The sequence below is a fragment of the Phascolarctos cinereus genome, unplaced genomic scaffold (genome assembly GCF_003287225.1).
Source record: "Phascolarctos cinereus isolate Bilbo 61053 unplaced genomic scaffold, phaCin_HiC Scaffold_9;HRSCAF=440, whole genome shotgun sequence".
NCBI classification, from domain to species: domain Eukaryota; kingdom Metazoa; phylum Chordata; class Mammalia; order Diprotodontia; family Phascolarctidae; genus Phascolarctos; species Phascolarctos cinereus.
In genome coordinates, this window is record NW_027556402.1 from 31,530,574 (window position 1) to 31,555,406 (window position 24,833).

The 24,833-nt window shown below is 37.4% G+C and overlaps 1 protein-coding gene across 3 annotated transcripts in view; it reads left to right on the forward strand.

The window, feature by feature from the left end:
* The first annotated feature begins 557 nt into the window (after nucleotides 1-557).
* PPP3CA (protein phosphatase 3 catalytic subunit alpha) overlaps nucleotides 558-24,833 on the forward strand; it is a 386,217-nt gene continuing 361,941 nt past the window's right edge. For 2 of the 3 annotated variants that reach the window (XM_020988294.2, XM_078148622.1), the window contains exon 1: nucleotides 558-963. In XM_020988294.2, the coding sequence (XP_020843953.1) occupies nucleotides 906-963 (58 nt within the window). In that variant the 5' untranslated portion in view covers nucleotides 558-905. Of the gene's footprint in view, nucleotides 964-13,353; nucleotides 13,410-24,833 lie in introns of all 3 variants that reach the window. The other variant, XM_078148623.1, reaches the window with a different exon arrangement.

A 24,833-nucleotide genomic window follows, 5' to 3' on the forward strand; every position in this document is an offset into this window, starting at 1 on the left:
AAACAGCAGCAACAGCTCAGAGTTGCAGTGAAGAAATAGCAGCAGCAGGAGAAGCAGCAGCAGCAGCAGCAGCAGCAGCAGCAGCAGCAGCAGCAGCAGCAGCAGCAGCAGCAGCAGCAGCAGCAGCAATCCCCGCCACCACTTCGCCTTGGGAAACCCGGGCTGTTCTGGCTTTGACATTTCTGACTGTGTTTTCTCCTCCCTCTTCTCCCTCCATGTGATTAAAAAAAAAATCTTGTGTGCGTGTGTGTGCGCGCGTGTGTGTGTCTGTGTGTGTCTGTGTGTATGTGGGTATTTCCTTACACTGGCACCCAGTCTTCTGCGCTGGGTGGGTGTTTGTGTGTATGTTTGTATGTGTGTAGCTTTCCTCCCCATCCCCTTTCTCGAAGAATAAAAGAACAGAAAGGAGTGCTTTGAAAATAAATAAATAATATATTTTTAAAAAGCAACCAAAAAAAAATCCTCAAACATCCCAGAGAGGGGGTGGAGGAGGAGGAGGAGGAGGAGGAGGAGGAGGAGGAGGAGGAGTGAAGGAGCAGGAGAGGAGGAGGAGGAGGAGGAGGAACGCAGGCGAGAAGGCAGTAACTTTAAAGCCAGCCCAGAACCGAGAGCTACAGCCTAGTGGTTTGCAGCAGCGGCGGCAGCGGCGGCGGCAGCGGTAGCGTCGTGTCTTCTAGAGAGCGTGTTGTGTGTGTGTGTGTGTGTGTGTGTGTGTGTGTGTGTGAGTGTGTGTGTGTGAGTGTGTATGTAAGTGCGTGTATGTGAGTGTGTGTGTAAGAGAGCGCGAGCGAGTGTGTGTGCGCTTGTGTGTGTGTGAGTGTGTGTGTGTTGTGTGTGTGTGTGTGTGTGTGTGTGCGTGCGTGCAATCGGACTAGCAGCGCGTAGCTCTCCTCCAGCTGCTGGAAATGTCCGAACACAAGGCAATTGATCCGAAGTTATCGACGACGGACAGGGTGGTTAAAGGTAAGCTGGCCCGGCACGGACGCCCCAGTGTACCGCAGCAGGCAGCCCGGTGTGGGTTTCCTTCTCTCCACCTCCCCCCTCCCGTTTTCCCTTTCCTTCTTCCCCCCCCCCCCCAGCCGCCGTCCTTCTAGGATATCCTACAACCGTCCCACCTCCCCAGCCCCCTCCTCCTGATACCTCCCTCCCATGGTTCCCCCCTCCCAGCTTTGGGTATTTTTATTTACTGGGGCGTCAGTTGTTAAATGGATGGGACGTGGGGAGGCGGAGGCGGAGGCGGAGGCTGGTGTGGGCGGCAGGCTAGGGGCCGGGGGGGTAGTGGGGGGTTGGTTGGTGGCTGGCAGGGTGTAGCTGCTGTGACAGAAATAGGAAGTGGGTGGTTGTAGCGCAGCCTTGCCTTGGGATCGGGTTTATGCATTTTCTTTTTTGCAGCGGGAGGGGGGGTGATTTATGGCTTTTAAAAAATTAATATGACATTTTTATTTGCTCGTGGCTTTCCACTGTCTTTCTCTGGAAGTATTTTCTCAGCGCGCTACATTGCAGCAATTCCCTGACGCCCCCCTCGCCTCCCCTCCCCTCCCACCACCCAGTTCCTCCCACCCCCTTGAAGTGACTGCACAGGACTCGCGAGAGGGAGAGGGAGAGGGAGAGGGAGAGCGAGAGAGAGTGGGGGAGAGCCCCGGCTTCCTTAGTCGCTGGAGTGGAGGCGGAGGCTGCAGGCTGGTGGCTGAGGAAGAGCCAGCGGGGAGGAGGGGGTTAGGAGCTGCCTTTTGCTGGGAGCAGCAAGGAAAGCCCCGAGGTCCTGTACCTCCCGCTGCTTCCATCTGCCGGGCCCAGGGCCACCTCCCCCAAAATATCGCAATCACCCTCATTCTAAAAAAAATCCCACCCATCCCACACAACCAACAATCTGTGCTTGCTGAAGAGCTTCCCTCGGCATACGTGGAAATCTCCAGTCTGACAGCCGGGGCTACCCTACCTACCGCACCCCCACCTCTGCTACCTTTCATCGAATCTAATGGGGTGTTCTCTCTCTCTCTCTCTCTCTCTCTCTCTCTCTCTCTCTCTCTCTCTCTCTCTCTCTCTCTCTCTCTCTCTCTCTCTCTCTCTTTCACACACACACACACACATTATAGATTTATGATTGTTGCTCTCAGGTTTGCTGCTAGGGTACAAGGGGGAAGCGAGGAGAGGCAATGACAATTCGAAGCCTGCTTTCTCATTGGGGGAATCTACAATCCTCGGCTTGCCCACTGTGTGGATGGGGGTGGGGACAGGAGGAAAGAGAGTAGGGGAGGAAGGAACCGTCCTGGGAATCCTTGGAAGGATAAGGCATTCAGCAAATTCATTCGAAGAGAGTGACAACCCCGCCCCCCTTCCCCATCACCCTGCCAGCTGAGAATCAGGATCTAGCCTCCTTGGGCCTCGGGGTACTGCGGAAACAGGCCTTTGAAATACTCCAGAATTAGCTAGGTTGTTGACTTGAGTGTTTGGGATTGAGGTGTTGTTCTGTTTTTGTTTTCATTTTAAGCTGAAAGGTTATCTATCCAATACACACTGGGCGCCAAATACGGAGCCCTGCAATAAAGTCATGTGTCCCATAATCATTTCTTTTTATTGATGATTTGGGAGTCTTGAAAGTGAAGTTTACCCAGCCTGGGAAAAAGAAAAAAAAAGACTGTGTGCATACAAGAAGATGGAAATTCTCAAACTAGTTTTGCCCTCACCATTGCAAAATGATCCATTTATGAAAAAAAAATATGTCGTGCCTTTTCTTTAAGAAAAAAGTTGTCTTATTGGAATTTTTGTGGCTGTTTATTTATAGAGCTTTTAAAGTACAGAAAAATTCTGCAAGTAACTTCAAATATGAATATAGGTAAGAGCAGTTTTATGTTCTCTCTGCAGGCTTTGGCTCTCAGGGAAACACTAGCAAAGAAGATTTTGGAGGAGAGCTGTACGTTGTTTCATGTAGCTATGTTATATCAGTTAGCTATATGTTGTATAAGCTATTTGTTATATCACAGTGACATACAGGATTAAAAAAAACTTTATTCTTTAACAAGAGTATCACAGGTTAAGAAAGCTCTCTAATATATAAACTTTGAGTTTACTTCTATTTTTTACATGTGGCTAAACATCTTTCGAAGTCAGAATTAATGTCACTATACTATTGATAACTCAATCTTAAAAATTCATCTATAAATTACACTTTCTATTTTCATACAAATTGCCCAGATTCAATATATACCTTTTGATGTGTATGTTTTTTTGTTTTTACTTTACAACATAAAGATAATTTGATGTCACTTATATGTGACAGTAATTATCGCTTGTAATTGTCATATGATGTGACATCTTAGTCATTCTTTGACTAATAAGTTGCCTTGTCCTGTAACACAAGTATCTTTTGTTGTTGTTGTTGTTGTTTTAAATGCATGTCCCCATTCCTAGTTCTGAAAATTTGTTTTTTTTGTTGTTGTTGTTTACATACAGCTTAAAAACCATGTGTGCCCATATTAGGAGAACTGATTTCGTATTTGATTTATCTGGACTTTTTTTTTAGATCATTGCAAAAAGTTACTGTAGTTTGGCATAGTTATGCTTTTTGGTAGGTATACTCCTGAAGATATGCTATTCTTGACTTAAAAGAAATTGCAAGTATTTAGATTTTTTCCCCAAAATTGCTTAACAAAATTCATGGATATGATTTTTAACATTCCTGTAAACATATTTCACTTTTGGTTAAATATATACAAAGGCCATCAAATTTTATGAGATATTATTTCTCCTAGGACAAAGCCATATACTTAATGGGGAAAAAATTCCCAAAAGATGGTATTGTATTTGTGAAAATGCACTGAATGTTCATCAAACTTTGGCTTTACTGTAGGATATGGTTAAAACCTATCCTTGGTGGTCATAGATGTATTTATTCATTAGGTCATGATTATCAATCATTTGATAAGGAATTTAAAGATTTATTATGCATGTTTAACCAGCTAGAAGGAGAAGGAAGGAGGGAGGAACGGAGGGAGAGGGATAGGGAGACAGGTGGGGGAGAGAGGAAGAGAGGGAGAGAGAGAGAGAGAGAGAGAGAGAGAGAGAGAGACAGAGAGACAGAGAGAGAGAGAGAGAGACAGAGAGAGAGAGAGAGAGAGAGAGAGAGAGAGAGAGAGAGAGAGAGAGAGAGAGAGAGAGAGAGAAAACTAATTCTAGAGTCTGGGGGATGAAGGTTCAAGGCCAAACCCACCTGTTTGCCCCCATATTATTCTCTCACCATATCCAGACAACTCTATAAACATCTCAGTGAACAGATAATTTAGATGAGTTAGTTGTTCATACACTGGAATTCTTCATAATGATAATATTATAGGGTAGATTTCTCTCCCCTTCAACAAATGTTTTACTCAATATTTAGCAGCATTTCGGTATTGGTCTGGGAGATTAACATGTGGGCATTTTGTCAGGCCTAGGGTGTATCTACCCACTTTATTTTATTTTCTTCAAACTAAACTGGCTTTATATTTTTAAAGTGTTATTCAGAAACTTAAGAGGGCTTAATTGTGATTTTGTTTGCAGTAATAAGATGTTATGCCTCTGGAGAGGGAGGTTAGCAATTCACAATGCAGTGTTTTCTTTCCTTGAGGTGTGTTGCATAGGTTATTGTGGGTCCAGAGAATTGATTTTCTTTCTAAGCCTTATAAGTGAGTGGGAATGATGATGACAGTGGAGAGTTAAACAGTTTTTTAAGACAGTTTAGAAAGATGATACAAATGGAAGTGAAAAAATTCCAGTACCTAATTTTTATTTATTTTTCTTTTGTATAAAACATTTTGGAAATTATATTCCTTGATACTTTGAGGGAGGAAATCTTGATATATAGATATTTATCATATTTGAATTTTGGAGTTTAGAAATATAGTTTGGATTTTTCTTGTCGTGAATTTATTACAAGAAACGCATTATCAGACCTAAAGGGAAAGGAGGGGTAAGATTGTAAAGGAAGTCAGAGCACGAAGGAGCCACCCTGGTTGCCCACAACCCATCAAAGTGGTGCCTCCATAGTGCCCGGCCTAACTCCTAATTCTTTCTTGATTATTTTCCGCTAATTAAAACCTTAGCCTACGTAACAGGACCTCTAGACCCTGATTTTTGCCAAATGACAGCTAGCTAATTAAATAATCTAATTGGTGCTAATAGGTGTTGATGCTTTAATCTTCCCAGGTGTCATATGTGCATTTTAACAGGGACCTTCTGAGACAAAGCTTTAATCCAAAGTACTAATTCTAATAGTGGCAGTTCCTGGTATTTCAACAGGCTGGTGAGGAAGATAGTTTATTTGACAGGGTTTTGTGGAGTCCTTTAAAATACTGTGTAAGCATCAACCTTTGCAAAGGGGCACGCAGAACAACAAAAGATACATTCTTTTCCATCTGATATGTAAAAGTTGCAGAGATAAGATACACATTAACCCAGTGTCTCAAAAATCTTAGTGCAACTTGAAGTTACTCTTAAAGCAAGTCTTACAACTGCACTAAGACTTTTGCAACACTCAGTATAAATTAATTGATCAGGAAACAATTATCAGGCAACAGTTTCCAAGTAAACCATTTATGTAAGATGCTGTGGATTTTGTAGCTAAACCAGTTATATTGTGGCTATTTTAAAAAATGACCAAGACGATAGAATCTATCACCGGTTATACTATTTACAATTAGTTGAAATTGAATGTGTAATACTATTTATTTTAGTAGGTGAGAGGAGATTAATTGGAATAATTTTCTTTTATTACTTTTTTGGTCAAAACTACTTGAACGTGTCCTGTGCATTTTAGTGTTACTACTACTACTACTACTACTACTACTACTACTACTACTACTACTACTACTACTACTAATCATTCAGATTTGTAATAATTCAATAAATTCTATCCTTTGTACAATCTAAGAATGATTTTTTTAATGAAATTAATCCTGTAAATTAGATTACTGAGATAAAGGTTTAGCATACTTGGGAACAAACTGTTATAAGATCCTAAGCACACTTATTCACATTTCCTTGAAGGTTGATAATTGCAGATAAGTCTTATCTAGTCATTATGTGGACCACCCATTCAGAAATACTAGAAGTTAATTCGCGGGATTTGTTTTTAAAACATTTTATAATTTTAACTTTTTACTAATTCAGGTTAGTGTCCCCCCCACCCCAATTCCTTCATATTAGTAAGGTTTTACTATATCTTGATTGTAATCCCTATGTCTTTCCTATATATACACACACACACATACACACACACATTACATTACAGTAAAAAGTTAGATAACTATTTTAAGTTTGTATGCTAGTACATTATAAGGTCCTTGAAGTAGTGACATCTTTAATTTCTGAAAACCTGGCACAAATGGTAGAGACAGATAGTACTATTAGGAGTTCAGAAAAGGGAGAGGTTTCTGGGCTGTGAAGTCTCCATGGAAGAGGTGGACTTAGAGTTGAACCAAGAAGGAAGGGTAGGATTTGTAGAGAGTATGAGAAGGAAAATGAATACACACACACACACACACACACACACACACACACACACACACACACACACGGCTTTTAAAAAAAACTTTGCTAGGATATGATTTTATTACCAGTTAGTGAGAATGAGGTTAAATTATAATATACTTTGCATTTATAAGTATCACATTTGGGCCTTTTATTGCTATTTGAATACATATTACTAATTTTAATACTGTGTCTACCTTTTCTTATCTACAATAAGCCAGTTAGGTATAAAATTGCCAGTGGAAGCTAATTATAAAGCCAAATAAAATAAAATATATTTTGAAGTGACCTCAATGGGGAAAAAAAAGGCAGTCACTTTTTGGGTGAGTCTGGTTAAATTGAACTTTTGAAAGTTCCATGAAAATATTATTTTACATCTTCATTTGTTTAGCTAATCAAATAAACATGGGGCTAACATCAGTGGAATCATCCTGGGCAATAAAATGCATACACAAAAGTTTCTGTAGTATTTAATAGTGGTTTAGTTATTCTTTATGAGAAACCCCTCCATAGTCACACCATTCCTGCCTTGTCCTATTTCTTAATATAGTTAAGGAAATGGAGGTGGAAAGCTAAATTACCCAGGTTACATAAATCAAAAGTAGACTGGGACCAAAATGCCTGTTCCCAAGGGCAAGTTCCTTTTTCTAGGAGCCATTACACCTGCCTCTTTGTAAATATATTTAGAATGTATAATTAATTATTTTGTATTTTTGAGACACTACTTTATTATTTATTTTGTTTTTCTTTCTCCATATAGAAACAAATAATTTGTAGGGCAAAGCTTTATTTCTGCCCAAATCTCATAGAAAAGAAACAGTCTTAAGTTTTAATCAGATTTATCACTAGTATAAGGCATCCTAAAAAAGTAACTGAAAATTGATACTTTTGATCAATTCATTGACAGAACATTTCCTATGGACTAGACTCTGCTAAAGCTGAGGATACAAAAAACAAGACAGTTCCCTTGTCTAGGAGCTTACTTAATAGTAAGGGAAGAAATAAACTTAAAGAACCTTTTAAGCAGAAGGGACTGAAGGGAAGAAAGTTGCCAAATAGGCAAGGCAGCTGATGGTGAGGAAGAACAAAGAATAGGCTGAAAGTGAAGTGAGCACTGTGACTGGGGCATCTCAAGATAAGATGATCTGGACTAAGGAGCATTAGGGCAGTATCATCATTAGGTGGGCAAAGCAGCTAGCAGAGAGATAGAATAGAGTAGAATGAGCTGGAAATGAAGTGATTGTTATAACTCAACACACAGAATGCAACACTATTATTATCTTGCCAGACTGGAAGGTAAGGAGAAGTTGTATTCCAGACAATTAGATTTCATTTCCTTTAACTCTGCCTCCTTCATGAAGTCTTCCATGTTAGGCCAGAGATCTCTCCCTTTTCTTAACTCCTAATGGCACTATCTGTCTGTACCATAGGTGCAAGTATTCAGAGATGAAAGATGTTACTTGCTTCAAGGACCTTAAAATGTACTGACACACAAACTTTTTTTATACTGTTATCTAACTGTTTATTGTACATTATGTAATGAAAATAATACCATACTAAGACTTAAGATACCTAGTGCCTAACAGTGGCTTTGCCAATGATGAGCTTTCTAAATGTGAACACTTCTCTTAACCTTCCTGGGACTCAGTTTCCTGACCTTGAAAGTGATCAGGCTATACCAGATGAATGAAGGAAGGAAGGAATAAAAAAGTATTTTTTAAAGCACTTATTACGTGACAAGTAGGTCAAATATATGGTGAAGTGGATAGAGTTCTGGGCCTGGAGTCAGGAAGACTTACCTTCATGAGTTCAAATTTGGCCTCTCTACTTACTAGCTATGTGACTGTGGGCAAGTCACTTAAACCCGTTTGCCCCAATTTCATCATCTGTAAAATGAGCTGGAAAAGGAAATGTCAAATCGCTTCAGTATCTTTATCGAGAAAGGCCCAAATGAGTCTGGCAAAGAGTTGGACGCAACTGAAACACAGGGACAGTAGAACAAAAATATGACAAGTACTGTGTTAAGCACTAGGAGTACAAATAGAAAAAGGGTAGGGCATCCCTGATCCCAGCTCTAAAATGCAATGCTCTCTATACCTCACATTCACACAGAAATTGGAGGTGCTCATTCCATATAGTGCTTACCTACCACAGTTCTGCCCCCACCCCCAGCTGCTGTCAGAAAATGAGTAATGATTGATTGAAAGAATGAATGTGACTTCTTGTTGTAATGTCCAGTGATGATCTGGCCTGATACAATAGGTTTTGAGTTTGGTTTGACATTGATTGAAGAGAATTGAAAATGACACCTGATGTTTGTTAGGTGTCACTCTTTTCCAAATAGTCATTAGGTCAGAATTGTAGTAGAGCAGGATTTCAGTTTGAAAGTTTAGAAGAACATAGTCTTATCTTGCTCATCTAACATTTTAACCTGGATTGTGCTACCCATTTCACTTGAATTCACACAAATTTACTGATTGTATTGAATATAAAAATAATTTAAAAAACCCCAGAGTTTGATATCCAAAATTAGGTTTTAGTAATTAAGATTTTGTTTGGGAGGAGGGTCAGAGACCAAGGCTTTGTCTGTCATGCTCCCATCCCACTCTGCTTGCTATCCCTAAAGGTGTGTGGGCTGCCACTGGGGGCGTTCCACAGACAGGCTTTTAAATCCAGGACATGTTTTCAAATCTAGATTCTTAAAATGATGTCCTGAAATAGGTTCTTAGCTAAGAAACAAGGTAGGAGGTGAGACAAGCTGACAAAGTAAAAAAAAAAATTATAGATTTGGAGTCCAGAGACCTTGGTTCAAAGCCTGACTGTCATTTAATTGTATGCATAACTTTGGGCAAGTACCTTAATCTCTCTAGGTCTCTGCTTTGGTATCAGAGTTGAACTAAGTAGCCACTAAGTTTCCTTCCAGGTCTAAATTTGTGGTTCTTGTATCTCACATTCTTCTTTTGATAATGAAGGAAGAGGCAGTAACTGATGGCCATCACTGTCAGTTTGACGGAATAGGATTTTATTTTTAATTGTCAGCATAATAGGTAAAATCAGCCTCTTTGATTTTTTTCTCCTTCTATTCCCATCCCCATTCCATTACCTTGTAGCAGAAAGAGATAACTATAGCACAAACTGGTTAACATCAGCCAACTGTGATATAATGGAAACAACATAGATTTGTAGTCAGTGGACTTATCCCTGTCAAACATTAGCTATGTGGCCTCTAGCAAACCATGAAAACTCTCTCTGTCTCAGTTTTATCATCAGTAAAATGGAGATAATATTTGCGCTATCTACCTGGCACAGTCAGTGTAAGACCCAAGGGAAATAGTGCTGATTTAACAGCTTTGTAAAATATAAAACTTTATGTAAAACCAATTAGTGTGTGTGTGTGTGTGTGTGTGTGTGTGTGTGTAAATTTGAATATTTATGAAAAATGATCAAATTCATATTAAGCGACATTTTTTAGGGTCATACAGATTTAGTCTGGTGGTGTGAAGGTGGTACTTTCTCAGATGTGTGCTGGTAGATGTTTAAGAAGAGTCTCTCTGGGGGAAAATTGTGCACTGGACATACTTTTGAGTTTAATTTGCATTGCTAACATTTTCTCCCTCACTTTCTAGATCAAAGGTATCAAACTCTTAAGGGGAGTGAGGGGCAGCATGTGGCCAGCAAAACTCCTGAGTGCTATTGGAACAGAATTAAAATCTACTTGGGAAATGTTTCACAAAATAAATAAAAATACAATATGACATAGATACTGTTAATTTGTGGTTTTCTAAGTCAATATACAGGCCCACAGGGATCTGTTTCTATTTGAGTTTGACATCACTGGTCTAGGCAATCAAAAAACAACAAATACAGAGATGATTTGTAGCATTTGATGTTTTCTGAGGCACAAATACTCACACTGAAAATTTATTGGTTCTCCCCAAACCAGTAAGAGCTGGCTCTAACATAGCCCTATTCCTATATCACTATGTGCAGTACAGAGATGGATGCTGTTCATTCAGATGTAACCTGGAATAGCGCCAAATTTCAAAGTGCCTTTCTAACCATTTAAAAAAGCATATTATAACCAATTAACCTTTGGTGTTTAATGTATATTTTTCAACTATTTGATAATTATTTGATATATATGGCAACTCTATTAATCAGAATATTTGGTAAACTGGAACCATCTATTTCCCAACCCTGACAGCTAACAGAAAGTTTACTGTAGGAGGATTTTGTATGATAACCCAATTGTTCTAGGCCAAGTTTTGCAGCTTAGTCATTATGAGTAGTCTATTGTACAGACTAGCCCTTTTATACTTTGCCCCTGTTTGTTTTTGTTCCTAATAGCACCTACCTCCCAGAATTTTTGTGAGGTTAAAGTGAAATAATATTTGTGTAGTTCTCTGCAAACCTTGAAATACTATACATATGTTCACTATTATTGTTGTTACTAACAGGCTTAAAGATTTGCCTAGAATACTGAGAGATTAAATGAGTTGGCCAGGGTAACACAATCAGTATGTGTCAGAGATGAGATTTGAACCTAGTTCTTTTTGGCTTCAAAGCTAATTTTCTCTCCACTAAACCAGGCTGCTTCTCTTAATAGCTTATACATTTTAATTAAATATACAGTTATTCCTTCCATATAGTGACTTTCCCCATCATGGTTTCAATATATCATGGGCCAGCATAAGAAATTAAATAGAGTTTTTGGAGGAGTTTTGCAGAAGGCACAGATGACACATAAAAGCCAGAAGACAACACAGAAAAAGTTTAGAAACTTAGAAATGCACAAAATATATGTATAGTACTGTATAATATCAATATAGGTTTACTTTTTAATACCATTAGTATACCAAGATTTTATAATAAGGTACTATAAACATGCCATAAAAGAAAAAAGAAAAAAAAAACAAACTTCTTCTGTGGTACAAAGGGAAGGCCAAAAAATTTTACACGGGTTTTTCCATATTGCAGGGGCACTGGACCTCCAACCCTCATGATGTGGAAGGGATAACCATACATTTATTTCTTCCTTCTACTCAAGTACAAGATGCCAAAAGGATCAGAGACTCATGTAATCTTAAAGTTTCTCTCTGAGGGCTTCAGGGTTTAGTTTTCCAAAACCATCCTTCTACCCAAGATAGGAATCCTATGGACCACATCCCAAACCAATTGTCTTAAACCTCCAATTCCGCTAATCACATAGGGAGCTTCCTATTTTTGAAGCAAACCAATTCAATTTGTGTATGATGTTACTTTTTAGGAAGTTATTCCTCAAACTGAACAAAAATCTGCTTCTTCCATTTCTACCTAGTCTTCCATTTGGCGGCTATCTGAAGTTGGCAATCAGGTTACCCTGACATCTTCTCTAGTCTAAGCATCTTATTCTCCTCTAAGTATTCTTTTTATGACATAGATCTCCTCATGACCAACATTATCCTCTTCTAGACATGCTGTCCATTTTTTTCATTCTGTATCCAGAATTGAACACAGTATTTAAAATGTGGTCTGATGAATGTAGAGTATATAATAACCTCCCCTGATCTGGACATTACTTTCTACTTCAAAACTGTATTTATTTTTTTTTTTAGTATCTATATCATACTGATATTAAATTTGTAAATAGCTCACCAGTGTTTTTTCATATAAACTAATGTTCTTCTTTGACTTGTACTTATGCAAATTTCTTACCTGGCTGTAGAGTAGTTTACATTTCTTCCTATTAAATGTCACCTTCTTCATTTTAACCCAACCTTCAGTAGATTAACATGGATGTTTGAGTTGATTTAATCATTTGGCAGATTAGAATCCCTCTAAGCTTTTGTTATGTGTGAATTTGATGACTGTTGTCTTTCACAAGTTATGGGTCTCCAAGGATTTAAAATTGAGGATCACCCATAGGGCAATGGAGATGTACATGGGGGACATGGTTATGTTAAGCACAGTGTAAACAAGAAGGTATGTGGGAGAAATGGCATAAGAATGTGATCAAAGAAATGTATAATAAAAAAAAGATGAGGAGGTCATGTGGCAAGTATGAGGGATTAAGAAGTGACTATTCACATGCACTAATGGTATCGAGAGAACATGTCGAGAGAACACAATGAGGGCCTCCAGCATGTTTTGCCCTCTCCTGTAGTAAATTTTAGGAAGGCAAGAGCCACAGATTTCAAAGAAGGAACTGGGATACGCTAGGTTCTCATACACATCAAGGGAGTGAATATTCACATCAATGAGATAACAGGTTCATTGGAATATTAAAGTACTGGAATTTGAGAACAGTGTTTCTTGATTTTGAATTCAGATGGGCCATCAGGTGAAGAAGTTAACTAACTCCTATTTCAGTCTTTAAGTATGTAAAATGAAAGTATTTTCTGCTTATTCAAATGATGTTAAAATAATGACAAAATTCTTGAAACTGCTTTGAAGGAAACCATGGCTTTAGTATAAAGCTTTCTTTTAGCTTCTTTATTGTTCAGTGATATTTGATAGAAGTATTGAGGCATGATAAAGAGAATACTATAGAATAAATCTAAGTCTGACAACTGACTTCAAAGTCAAATCAAACGAGTAAATTTCTAGAAGATTAAATGTCAACAGTTACAACATATCACATACATCTCTCTATTTTTTTAAATTTTATTTTATTTTTCATTTCTCATTACCAAAATTGAAAGCAATTATTTCCAAAAGAACATCATAGCAGTGAAGACATGGTGATACATTGGTAAAGCCACTAGATCGAGATGTGGAGTCTCTGACAACACACTTAATATTTCTTTAGACCTCAGATTCTCCCTCTGGGAAGCAGAGATAATAACAAATATCCTATCTCCTCCACAGAACCGTTGGGAGGGCCAAACAAGATTTGATAGAATTTTGAAACACACCATACAAATGTAAGATTTTCTGTTTTTAGTGTATTTAAGGAACATTGTATTTGTTACTTATATATTTGCTGACATTTTAAAAAGGTCCTATTACATTTGAAAGTTAATAACATTGTGCATTCATGTAGTATTTTCTGAAAATCTTTGGTGCTTTTATGTCTCTTCAGGTAACTCACTCCCCTGATTTGGAGGAGGAGTAGAGAAAGTACATGGGCATATGTTTCTAAAGTAGCCACGTGCTTACAATATCAAGCTTTTTAGAAATCTCTTCATGTTGAATTTTCCATGGCCTTCCACAGAAAGGAGAATCAAGTACAAACTCAAGGGCAGATGCTATAGTTCCCTTTTTACAGAGAGAGAACAGAGACAAAGGGAGGTAAAATAACATTCAAGGTCACACAGTTTGTGATTGCCCCAGTTAAGAAATGAGGTTTTACTTATCAATGTATTTATCATCATGTGATTTATTGTTGCATTCAAGAATAATACAACAAGTGGAAATGGTAAAGTACAAATTCTGAACTGATAAAAAAAAAAGCAAAAAGCTGCCAAGAGAGGTCATTGTAAACCATCTATGACTTCTCTGAGTCAAAAATATTGAAAACTAAAATGACATGTCTTGATATTGGACTAGTTTCCCCTTATTTTAAAGACTTCAATGTCTTTTAAAATTAATGTTCATATTTTTGTCACCAGAGAAAATAAAGAAAGCCACAAATTTCTAAAGTGAAAGCCACTTCAAGGAGAGTTTGTATGAAACATTTTGAAGAGGCAGTTATGTGGTTGCATGGTAAAATTTCAGATGCAAATGTGAATTGTTTCAATTCACTTGTTTACTTATTCTTTCACATTCAAGAGTTAGGCATCTATTACATCTGCCCTTGAACTGCTTTTGAATAAAGTATTTGTGAAAAAGTGAAGAACATTCCCCATTTTTACTGTTACCTATAAAGTAGGGAAATGATAGAATGTATCCTCCTTACACAATTACTAATTACTATTTTTATTCAACTAAACTTGGTCTAACTTTAAGATGATTCATATAACACAACTTGTTCAGCCATTCCTCAATTGATGGGCATCCCCTCAATTTCCAATGTTGTACTCATGATAAGTCATAGGAGTAGATGTAATGGAATATGTAAGAGTGTGCCTTAATTCTCTGGGACTGTAAGTTGAAGGGTCTCTAATTTCATACTGTATTCTATGTATGTGTTTGTTTAAAGTGAGAAACATTCACGGTGAAACTAACTTCTGGAATCGGCTTAGGATCAGACCCGCTACGGAGAGAAGGGTGACTAGCGTTCTTGACAAGTCAGGACTCTGGAAATGTTTCTTTTGTGTTTAGAAAGACAAACAACACCTTCATTTAACCACTTAACAGGAGAAACTTTTTTTAAAATTAATTTATTTTGAATTATCAACAATCACTTCTATAAGCTTTTGAGTTTAAAATTTTTCTCCTTCTTCTTAACTACCTCCCTCCCCTAGACAGCATGCAATCTGATATAGGCTATACATATACATTCTTATTAAACATGTTTTGACATTAGTGATGTTGTAAGTAAGAATTAGAACCAATAGGAGGAACCACCAGAAAGAGGAAACAAAACACAACAGAAGAAAAAAAATAGCAAATAGTATGCTTCAATCTTCATTCAAACTCCATAGTTCTTTCTTCTTTGTGGATAGCATTTTCCATCATGAGGCTGAGAAGGGTTAAGTTTATCAATATCAGTCATCCCACAACATGGCTGTTATTGTGTACAAAGTTCTCCTGATTCTGCTCACTTCTCTCAGCATCAGATCATGCAAGTCTTTCCAGGTTTTTCTGAAGTCTGCCTGTTCATCATTTCTTATGGCACAATAGTATTCCTTTACATTCATATACCGCAACTTGTTCAGCCATTCCCAACTGATGGGCATCCTCTCAATTTCCAACTCTTTGCCACCACAAAAAGAGCTGCTATAAATATTTTTGTACATGTGGGTCCTTTTCCCGTTTGTATGATCTCTTTGGGATATAACCCTAGAAGTGCTATTGCTGGATCAAATGGAACAGGAGAAACTCTTGAAGTACTTTTATGACAGTCATTATGGTGGTGAGGGTGTGAGGGAGTTGTGTTCAGTGCATTAATGATTTCATACCACTCATAATTTAAGGACTGGGGGAAAAACAAAAACAAAGTAATCCACAGCTATTTGTTGCTTATGATTGAGTGTCTAGGTTTTAATTGGAAAAGTCCCACATATGATATGCATGTATGTGTATATGTATGTTTGTACATATATACAACCGTGTATGTGCATGTGCACACAGACATTTACGTATGTGCCTATGCGCATGTGTGTGGATTTGTGTGTCATATAGGACCTGTAGTTTTACTGGTTTAGGGAGCACCCAGGTGAGGGAACTCCTTTGTCCTGTGGTCAACTCCTTGGCTACATCTTATAGTTATCATTTATGTATCTAGAGGACCGAGAAATTAAGTGTCTTGTCTAAGTTCACAAAGACAGTATTTGTCAGAATCAGGATTTGAATTCAGGTCTTTTTGGCTCTGAGGCCAGATCTATATCCATTACATTACATTGCCTCTCATGTATATGTATAGCTATGTATTTATAGCTATGTATACAAAATGCACATTTGTGTATCTGTCTAAGTATACACATTTGGATGCATATATATATATATATATATATATATATTCACATTCAAATACTGATGAAAAATCTCTCCTATACATTATTGCCTTTGTTCACCTATATCTATATTATGGGAGCCCTTTGACATTCTGTGCATAACTAAATCTGAGTATACTATAGCAATATTGTGGGATGATATGACATTCATTGCATGTACCTCTCTATGCTCTGTTTCTCTCTCTCTCTCTCTCTCTCTCTCTCTCTCTCTCTCTCTCTCTCTCTCTCTCTTTCTCTCCACACACACATGCACAAACATATACATATATATATATATATATATATATATATATATATATATATACATATACTTAGCTATACATATATGTATATCCATGTGCATATATTCCTATATGTATATGTGCATATATGCATACTGGCAGGTAACTATTCTCTTTGTAAATTATATCATGATCTGCTCATTAAAGTCACTAACTTTATAGCTGGATAGAACATAGATCTGATCCAGCATGGAATTTCTTGTTCTTTATATTACTGTTGTTGAATGAAGACCTTGTGCTATTTTGGAGGGTAAACTCCTGAAATAGTAACAATTATGCTGATATGCATTTCTTATTATTTTACCTCTCATTTTCATAAATCTTGGTGGTTTTGACATCTGAGACCACAATGAGTTAAATCAGCCTTTCAGAATTGATGTTTTTATGACATCCTGGTGTTCCACTGATTGAAAATAGAGGTTTAGGGAGAACATATTGATGCTTGTGATGTTTTCCCCTTTACATTATTGAATATGAAATGGCATTTATGTACAAGTATTTATTTATTACATGTAGCATTTGGGGTGGTGGTTAAAATGGTTGTTGTTGTTGTTGTTTTTTCTAGTCAGCTTACAGACTCTTTAGGTCACAACCCGAACATAATGGATTTCCTCAATGCGTTTCAAGCTGCAGAGCTGTCCGGATCTGGAAGGGAAATGCTAAGTTAAAAAGTGGTCACCATACCAAGTCCATATACTAAAGATCTTGTGAAGGGCTTGTATGATCTTCTAGATCATAATAATGTTGACTTTAAAAATTACTTTGTAATTATTTAACCATCACATATCAAAATTCACTCGCTGTTTTGGAGGGATCTCATTGTATGGAGAGGTAGACTATCACAGAAATGATCTTACTTTCAACTATTTGTAATTTATCCAGCAAAGAAAAGGCGTAACTGCCCAGGTATTGAAGAGGATTGGGGGATGTGATGAGAAACAGTTGTTCTTTCCATTACAGTGGGGGAAGAGAATGAAGTTGCACCCAAAACTCAACTTTGTCCATAGGTCACATTTAGTTAACCTATTGAAGGAGCATTTCCCCCCCCCCCGAACAGCTTTTCTTTCACTGAATGATATGACAATTGAACATTTTATTTACTGCCTAATGTTGGGTTTGGGGGTTGACTTCAGTGTTTAGATACTTATTTAGTCTGGGATATGTTAGGGAAAAAGGAGTACAGAACTCAGATTTCCTCTGGTCCAAGGTAGGACTCTATGCCTTCTTCCTCTGTGGATTCACCTTGTTAAAATTAGAGCTATTTAAAAAAATATTTTCTGCTTCTCTGGTGGTGGTTATGGAGAGGATTGTAATGAAGACTGATAGTACTAAGAACTCACAATATTTATCGATATCATATGAAGCACAGCAAATAATTCCAAACTAGATTTACCAGAAAAATAAATGATAATTGTGTTATTCAGGATCCTTGGTTTTGTTATTAATTCATCTACCACTGTGATTAGTCATGGGGTAGATTAAAATGATAAGCAGTAGAATACTAAGTATTGCAGTTACTTTTTGACAACAGTCGTCAATTCCACATTAAAAAGAGATGTTCTTCTTAGCATTGAATTATAATAACTTTTACATTTCTTCCACCTTCAGGACTGAATAAACTGAAATGGCTAATTTAGCAGTTCTGCATTTAAGGAAACTGCATTCTTTTTCTTCCCCCTCCCATTCCAGCCTGTGAAGCAAAACTTTTAATCATGAAAACAACATAATGGATATATTAATAATGCCATTAATATAAATAAAGATGAAAAGATAAGCTTCCACCTGAAAGGGTAAATCAGACATCCTCCATAGATATATAGAAGAAGAAAGTAATTTAGACAACTGACCCTTCTATGTTATTCTTTATTACTAGCTACTACTCTAGCCTTAGGGAGAAGGGAGTAATTTGCTGCTAGAATTTCAAATCAGTTATTGCTACAGCATTTTATATGAATATGTCAACAAGTATTTGTTAAGCTATCTGGTAGGCACTGTGCTAAGCTCTGGGAATAAAAATACAAGCAGAAAGAAAGACATTCCTGCCTTTAAGAAGCTTACATTCTTGCATCACATGAAAGGAAGATGAAAAGAGAGGTAAAACAATAAATTTCACCATATCCATAGTTGCTGTACCACGAAATGAAGAGAGGACAGGAGCTACAGTCAGAAAAGTACTGAACCAATAGCAAAGATAAAGAAAGATGGAAAAACTGATTTGATAGAATGGAAATCTTAATATTTCTATGTTTTGACTTCCCCTTTTTATCATTCATGAACATATTGAACATTTTTCAAACTTCCATTACCTGTGTGCCCTGCAAAGGAGCAATGAAAGATATGTGAGGAGCTCTACCCTAGTGAGGGATTGAAATTGTACATATATCATATATGAAATGACTAGTACAATTCTAAAGTGGTGCATGGGTGGATGGGCAGTGCATTACAGTGGAAATCACTGGTTTTGGAGTCAGGGCAAATGAATTTGAATACCATCTCTATAACTTATGTGACATTTGGCAAATTATTTAACCCTTCCTGGTCTCAGTTTTCTCTGTTATTGTGGCATTTAAAAAGGTCTAAGAGACGATTTCTAGGTAATTTAACCATTTTATTAATAAGGCCAGCATGTTTATTAGTAAAAAGATGGTCATTTGGTTATCTTTCTCTTAGACCAAAGACCGCTCATGGTGGTGGGCTCACAGTTTATATGCCCTTGGAAGAACAGGTGTTCCTCAGGGTGGCAATCCATACTGATTGGTTAACCATTAATGAGAGAGTGGGCTATATATTATAAGGAGGGTCTTGGGATACATGACTTGGGTCACCCAAATCTTGATTAAAGAGACTTATTGATTTCCATATCACCTGTCTGACAAAAGGGCAAATCTGTACTTCCCCAGACCTCTCTGAGCAAACATAATGAGCAGGAATGCACACATTAATCCAAACTTAGAATTTCTTTTACTATCTGATTAGATCTTGGCTTGGGTGAATCTCTGCCTAAGATTTCCCACACTGGCTCATTTCTGGATAAGGAAGTAGAAAAGGGGAAAAACCTTGGTACTAATACCACAATTAGTTACTAAATACAAGAGAGAAATAATGATTTCTCACACTATAAAATTAAGTACTCTATGACATCAAGATTATTTACAGCTCTAAATCTATGATCCTATAAACAAGTGTGAAGTTAATTTGGCATAGACTGCAATATGGTAGATATAAGTATTTAACTTAACTAGTATTAATTTTATTTTATAGCTCATACTTCATGATCTCAGTACAGTAGGGTACCCTTCCCCCTCGAGAGACACAAATTTCAACCCTTCCACACTTTATTGGAAGATATGCCTTCATGACTCCCAAAATTCATCTCAGTGGCCACCCTTGTAGTAATATACCTCTCAGTACTTAGCTTGGCTGATCTCTAGATGATAGACATGTAATTACACCATGTGCCTATATTCAAAGTTTTTAACCTCATAGAAATTGCCAAAAGGTAAGATACACTGAAGAAGTTGTTTCATTTAAGCACTGGGAATGAAAAGAGAGCCAAAAGTAGTCACTATCCTTAAGACTTCCACATTCTAGTGAGAGAAGCAACATTTTAATGTTGAATAGAAGGGGAGCTTTAAATGCTGAACACAGGAATTTATATTTCATCCTAGAGGTAATAGTGAGCTGTTAGAATGCTTTGAGTAGAGGAGTCACATGATCAGACCTTCACTTTAGCAAAATCACATTGGTCCCTGAGAGGATGATGGATTAGAGTAGGGACAGATGTGAGCTAAGGTGGCCAGTAAGGATGCCATTGCAAGAGTCCAGGCAAGAGGAGATGATAGCCTGAACTAGGGTTATGATTATATACATGGAGAGAAGGGAGCAGAGGTGACATTTGCCGGGGAGTTGAAATGACAATATTTGAAACTGATTAAGTGAATGAAAGAGAGAGGAATTAAGAATTGAAGATACACTGATGTTTCAAACTTGGGGTCTGGAAATGATGGTGCTATGACCAGTAACAGGGAGACTCAGAAGGTGTAAAGTTTTGTTTTGGACATTTTGAGTTTGAGATGCCTATACTACATCCAGCTAGAAAAATAAAGCAAGCCATGAATATATGGCTTCCCTTCTGGAAAGGATCTTCCTTCTGGATCTCTGGCCATTATTTTCTGTGTAAAGTATGATGATCCTCTCTTCTGAGAGGATTGGGGGAGGGGTAGTGTGGGGAATGAAAAGGTTTTGTGACAGCTGCTGCATGAGTGAGGTAGAAAATCAAATAGGGAGGAGTCAAAGGATCACTTTGTTTCAGTGAAGGTTTAGTGGAGATTAGATAAGAAATTTCTAGGGAACTCAATCAGCTTGGTTACATGACTTCCTTTACCTCCATTCAACAATATGTGAGTCGGAGCTGAGGAGACCAAGGGTGGAAAAAATTCAGAACTGGGGTTTAGCAAGATATTCAAGTAAAAGGCTAGGCAAAGTGTTGACAAAAGTGGGGTTTTGGAAATATGGGACTAAAATGTGGGAGGTATAGTTTTGAAACATATCAAGGCTCAACATAGGAGAGATTATAGAAAGCAAAGTGGATAAAGGACAGAACTTTGGAGAATACAAGTATTTTAGTGGTTGGAATAAGAAGTGGAACTTTTGAAGGGAGGAGATAAAGGAGTGAATGAAGATTCAGGAAGACAATTGGAAGAACATAGTTACTCAAAAGAAGACAGTTTTAAGAAGTTGGGCTGGTCAGAAATGCCAGATGATACAGAGAGGTCCATAAAGGTAAAGGTTCAGAAAAGTTAGTTGGCTGGATTTGTTGAAAAGGAGATCATTATTACCATTTGAGATAATAATTTCAGTGGTATAGTGAAGGTAGACGCCAGACTGAAAGGGTCTAAAATTAAGTCTTCCTAATCAGAGTTTCTTAACTCCTTCATGGGGTTGCTGGAGAGATTTAGGGGATCTATGAACTTGAATGGGAAAAAAAAATACATCTTTATTTTTTAATAACTTTGGCTTTCTTTGGGATCCTATATAATTTAATTTTATGCATTTTAAAACATTCTGCTCTTTCAAGAAGTTTGGAAAGAATGAAATAAGATGATAACTTGAAGAGTAGGAAGGAAAGGGGATTGATTTTTTTGTTGTTGTTTTAATTTTTGTTCTTAAGGACAGGGAACACATGAGAACACTGGAAAGTGGAAGAGGAGACAACAAATAGAGAAGAGAGAGATTTTAATTGGTGGAGCAAGGTCCTGGAGGAAGTGTCTGTAGAGGTTAGATGTACAGGTGTTGGGGTTAGCTATTCTTTAAAGATTGGGCTGGTTAGAGCGAGAATGGCCCTAACTTGTTAATTAGAAAACAGCATGTTTGTCATTTGTGACTCACCACTCAGATTAAAGCTGGAGGCATATTTGTTAAAGTAGTCACAAATTCAGACTCCATTTCTGCCTTCCTCAGCTATCTTGAATAAGTAGGTTAACTAATTTTCTTCCTTTCAAGAGAAGTGAAGTGAATGGTCTAAAGTCATACAGACAAAGAATGGTGGAAATAGGCATAGATTATAGATGTCTTGATTCCCAGCCAATTAATCTTTGTGTCCCACCACTTTGCCTCACCTTTTTTTTGGGGAGGGGAGGTATAATTATTATTTAAATAAACAACATCAATTTATTCTTCCCATCTATCCCCACCCCTAAATTATACTTTTAGTTTGATTAATAAAAATGTTTTAATGAATTATGAGCTATGTAAGCTCCATTTATATATTTTTTTAAAAATTGGACTTTTCCCATCAGTTAAATGCATTCTATTGAGCTGATATGGAAATATAGCAAATAATAATGATCATTTTTATGCAATGTAGCTGATTTTCTGATACTCATCTTCTTATACTTTTCTCTCCAAAGTTACAATAATGACTTTTTAGTCAAAAATACTTCTTCATCATCAACATTCACAATAATTTTTAAACAGTCTGTGTTATCTGTTTTATGGGCAAGGTTAGGCATGTTATTGTTGGCTAAGCAACACTGAGGTAGAAAGAGAGTGACTATTGTATTATTTATTAAACATTCAACCAGCAAGCCTGAATGTGTTCTGCAGAACTCATTTATGTAAGGATCCAGGGGCAGAAATATCAGAGAAGAGAAGAGATGAGCATTTCCTATTTTTCATGTGGGTTGGGGTTAAAGAGCCAACTTTGCTTTACTGTGAAAATGCCCATAAATGGTTTCTCCAATGATGACATCCCATGTTGAATCATTCTCCTCCCTGACCTGTCCATGTCCACTTTTTCTGGATAGAGTATTGGTGCTTAGAAACCACCTTTCTCTTGGCGCTTGAACTAAATCATTTGCCTCTGCAGAGTTCTCTTGTTTCCTGCATGAAATTCAAACTTCTTCCTCTAGCCTTTGAAGCTTCCTACAACCCTGGTGCCAGGCTGCTTGTTTTTGTTTTCATTTTGCTGCTCCCATCTTGGAACTGCATCCAGTGATAGTCTGCAGGACTGGAATCGTTCCTTTGATTCATGCCAAACAACTACAAAAAAATGAAATCTTACTCACCACTTATGAGCCTTTCAATGTTTTGCCATTGGAGAAATTGATTTTAAGGGTAAAAGAAAGGGTTAAAAACTCATGTCTAGTTTTATAAGCCTCAGTAATGGATGCTCTTTCTTATAGTGGGGTGACCAAGCTAACTCTAATTTATAAGTACTCACCACTAATACTCCTTTGAAATTCTTATGTATTCAAGCCCTCTTCTTTCTCATTTGGATAATTGGTTATCCTATTTTAGATCCTCATTTTTTCCACAATTATTGTAACTTTCAACCTTGTTCCTTCTTCTAGACCAATCCATCATTCATAAGGCCATCTGAGATAGTTTCCTAATGCATTGCTTCAACCACCTAGCTCTTCTACCCAGGAACTTGTAATGGTCCACTATTCTTACTGAATAAAGAATTAACTTTTAATTCTGGCATTTAAGGCCCTCTGTAGTATGGTTTTATTTTTCCTTTCTAGCCTTATTTCATACTACTCTCTCCTTGATTCTTGGCCAAATATTGCCAATATGAAAATCATTTATTTGCTGTTCTCAGCCTGCTTTCTCCCATGTCTTTGTCTTTGTTCCTGTTGCTCCTTGGGATTAGAATGGACTCCTTCTTCATCTCTCCTCATTCCCATTTGTTGAAGTTCTTATGTTTCTTCAAGGTCTATCTCCTAACCAAGGGCTAACCAACTCCTCCATGATGCCTTCCTAGATGCTTCCCAGCTGAAAATCATTTATCCCTCCCCAGACTCCTCAAAGGCCCTTGGGTAATGGCTCTCCTTTTCATTTATCATCTGCTCCTTTCCATCCTAGTTATTTGTGTACCTGTGTTTTCCCTTTCTCCCTATTAGACTGCAGCCTCCTTGAAAACAGGCCAATGTGATAGCTATCTTTGTATCCCTGGTTGTTCGCATATGTCACAGGTGAAATCAGTCATAAGATGGAGTCAGTGTGGTTCACTCTATTTGACAATTCCCACACATATTACCTGAGTGTTGTAAGGACTAAATGTGGAGCTGAAGCAAAATTTAGATAAATATGTTTGTGCATACTGTAACATATGCAACATTGATGTTTGCTTGTAAATACTCTGGAGAAAGCAGCAAAAATACAAGTGCTTTTACTGAAAGTATTTATTTACTCATGTATTTACCATTGATTTCAGAGTTTCAAAGCATCTGACAAACAAGCATATAATAAAATGTTGAGCCTAAGGGAACTTCAATATTACAAATTGGTTGCAAGTGTTTTTGTTAAATTGATAGAGAAACTGAGCTACAATCCAGGTTCAAACAAATACCTAGGAAATGTGGAATGAGACGCAGGTCACTGACTCCCAGGTTGGAGCTCTATTTGTAAAATGCCACTTCTTGGATAAAAGTAAAATTTGGGTCATGCTGCTATCACTTATAGGGTAATGAGAAAATTTATCTAGATGAAGCTGCTACTGTTGAAGGTACAAAAGCCTGAAAATGAAAGTTCTATCATTATGACCATCAAACCTAACCTATAATTTGCTTTGTTTAGCATTGTATTTCATTCAATAGAAGCAAGTATATTTAGATGATAAAAAAACAAAATGAAATACAATGATGAAAAAATGAGGGTGAAGTTAGGTGGTGCAGTGGCTAGAGCACGGAACCTGGTGTCAGGAATTCAGGAGTTCAAATTGGGCCTCAGACACTGCAAGTCACTTAACCTCAATTACCTCCAAAATAAATAAGCATTTTTTAAAAAAGCACAAACATAAAAACAAAGATCAGGTGCAGAATTTTTTAGGGAAAGTATATGTCTATGTATGTGCGCATGTAAATGTATATGTATGTGTATATATGTATATATATATTTTATATCTATATATAAATATATCTGCACTTAATTATAGCCTTGGTAGGGG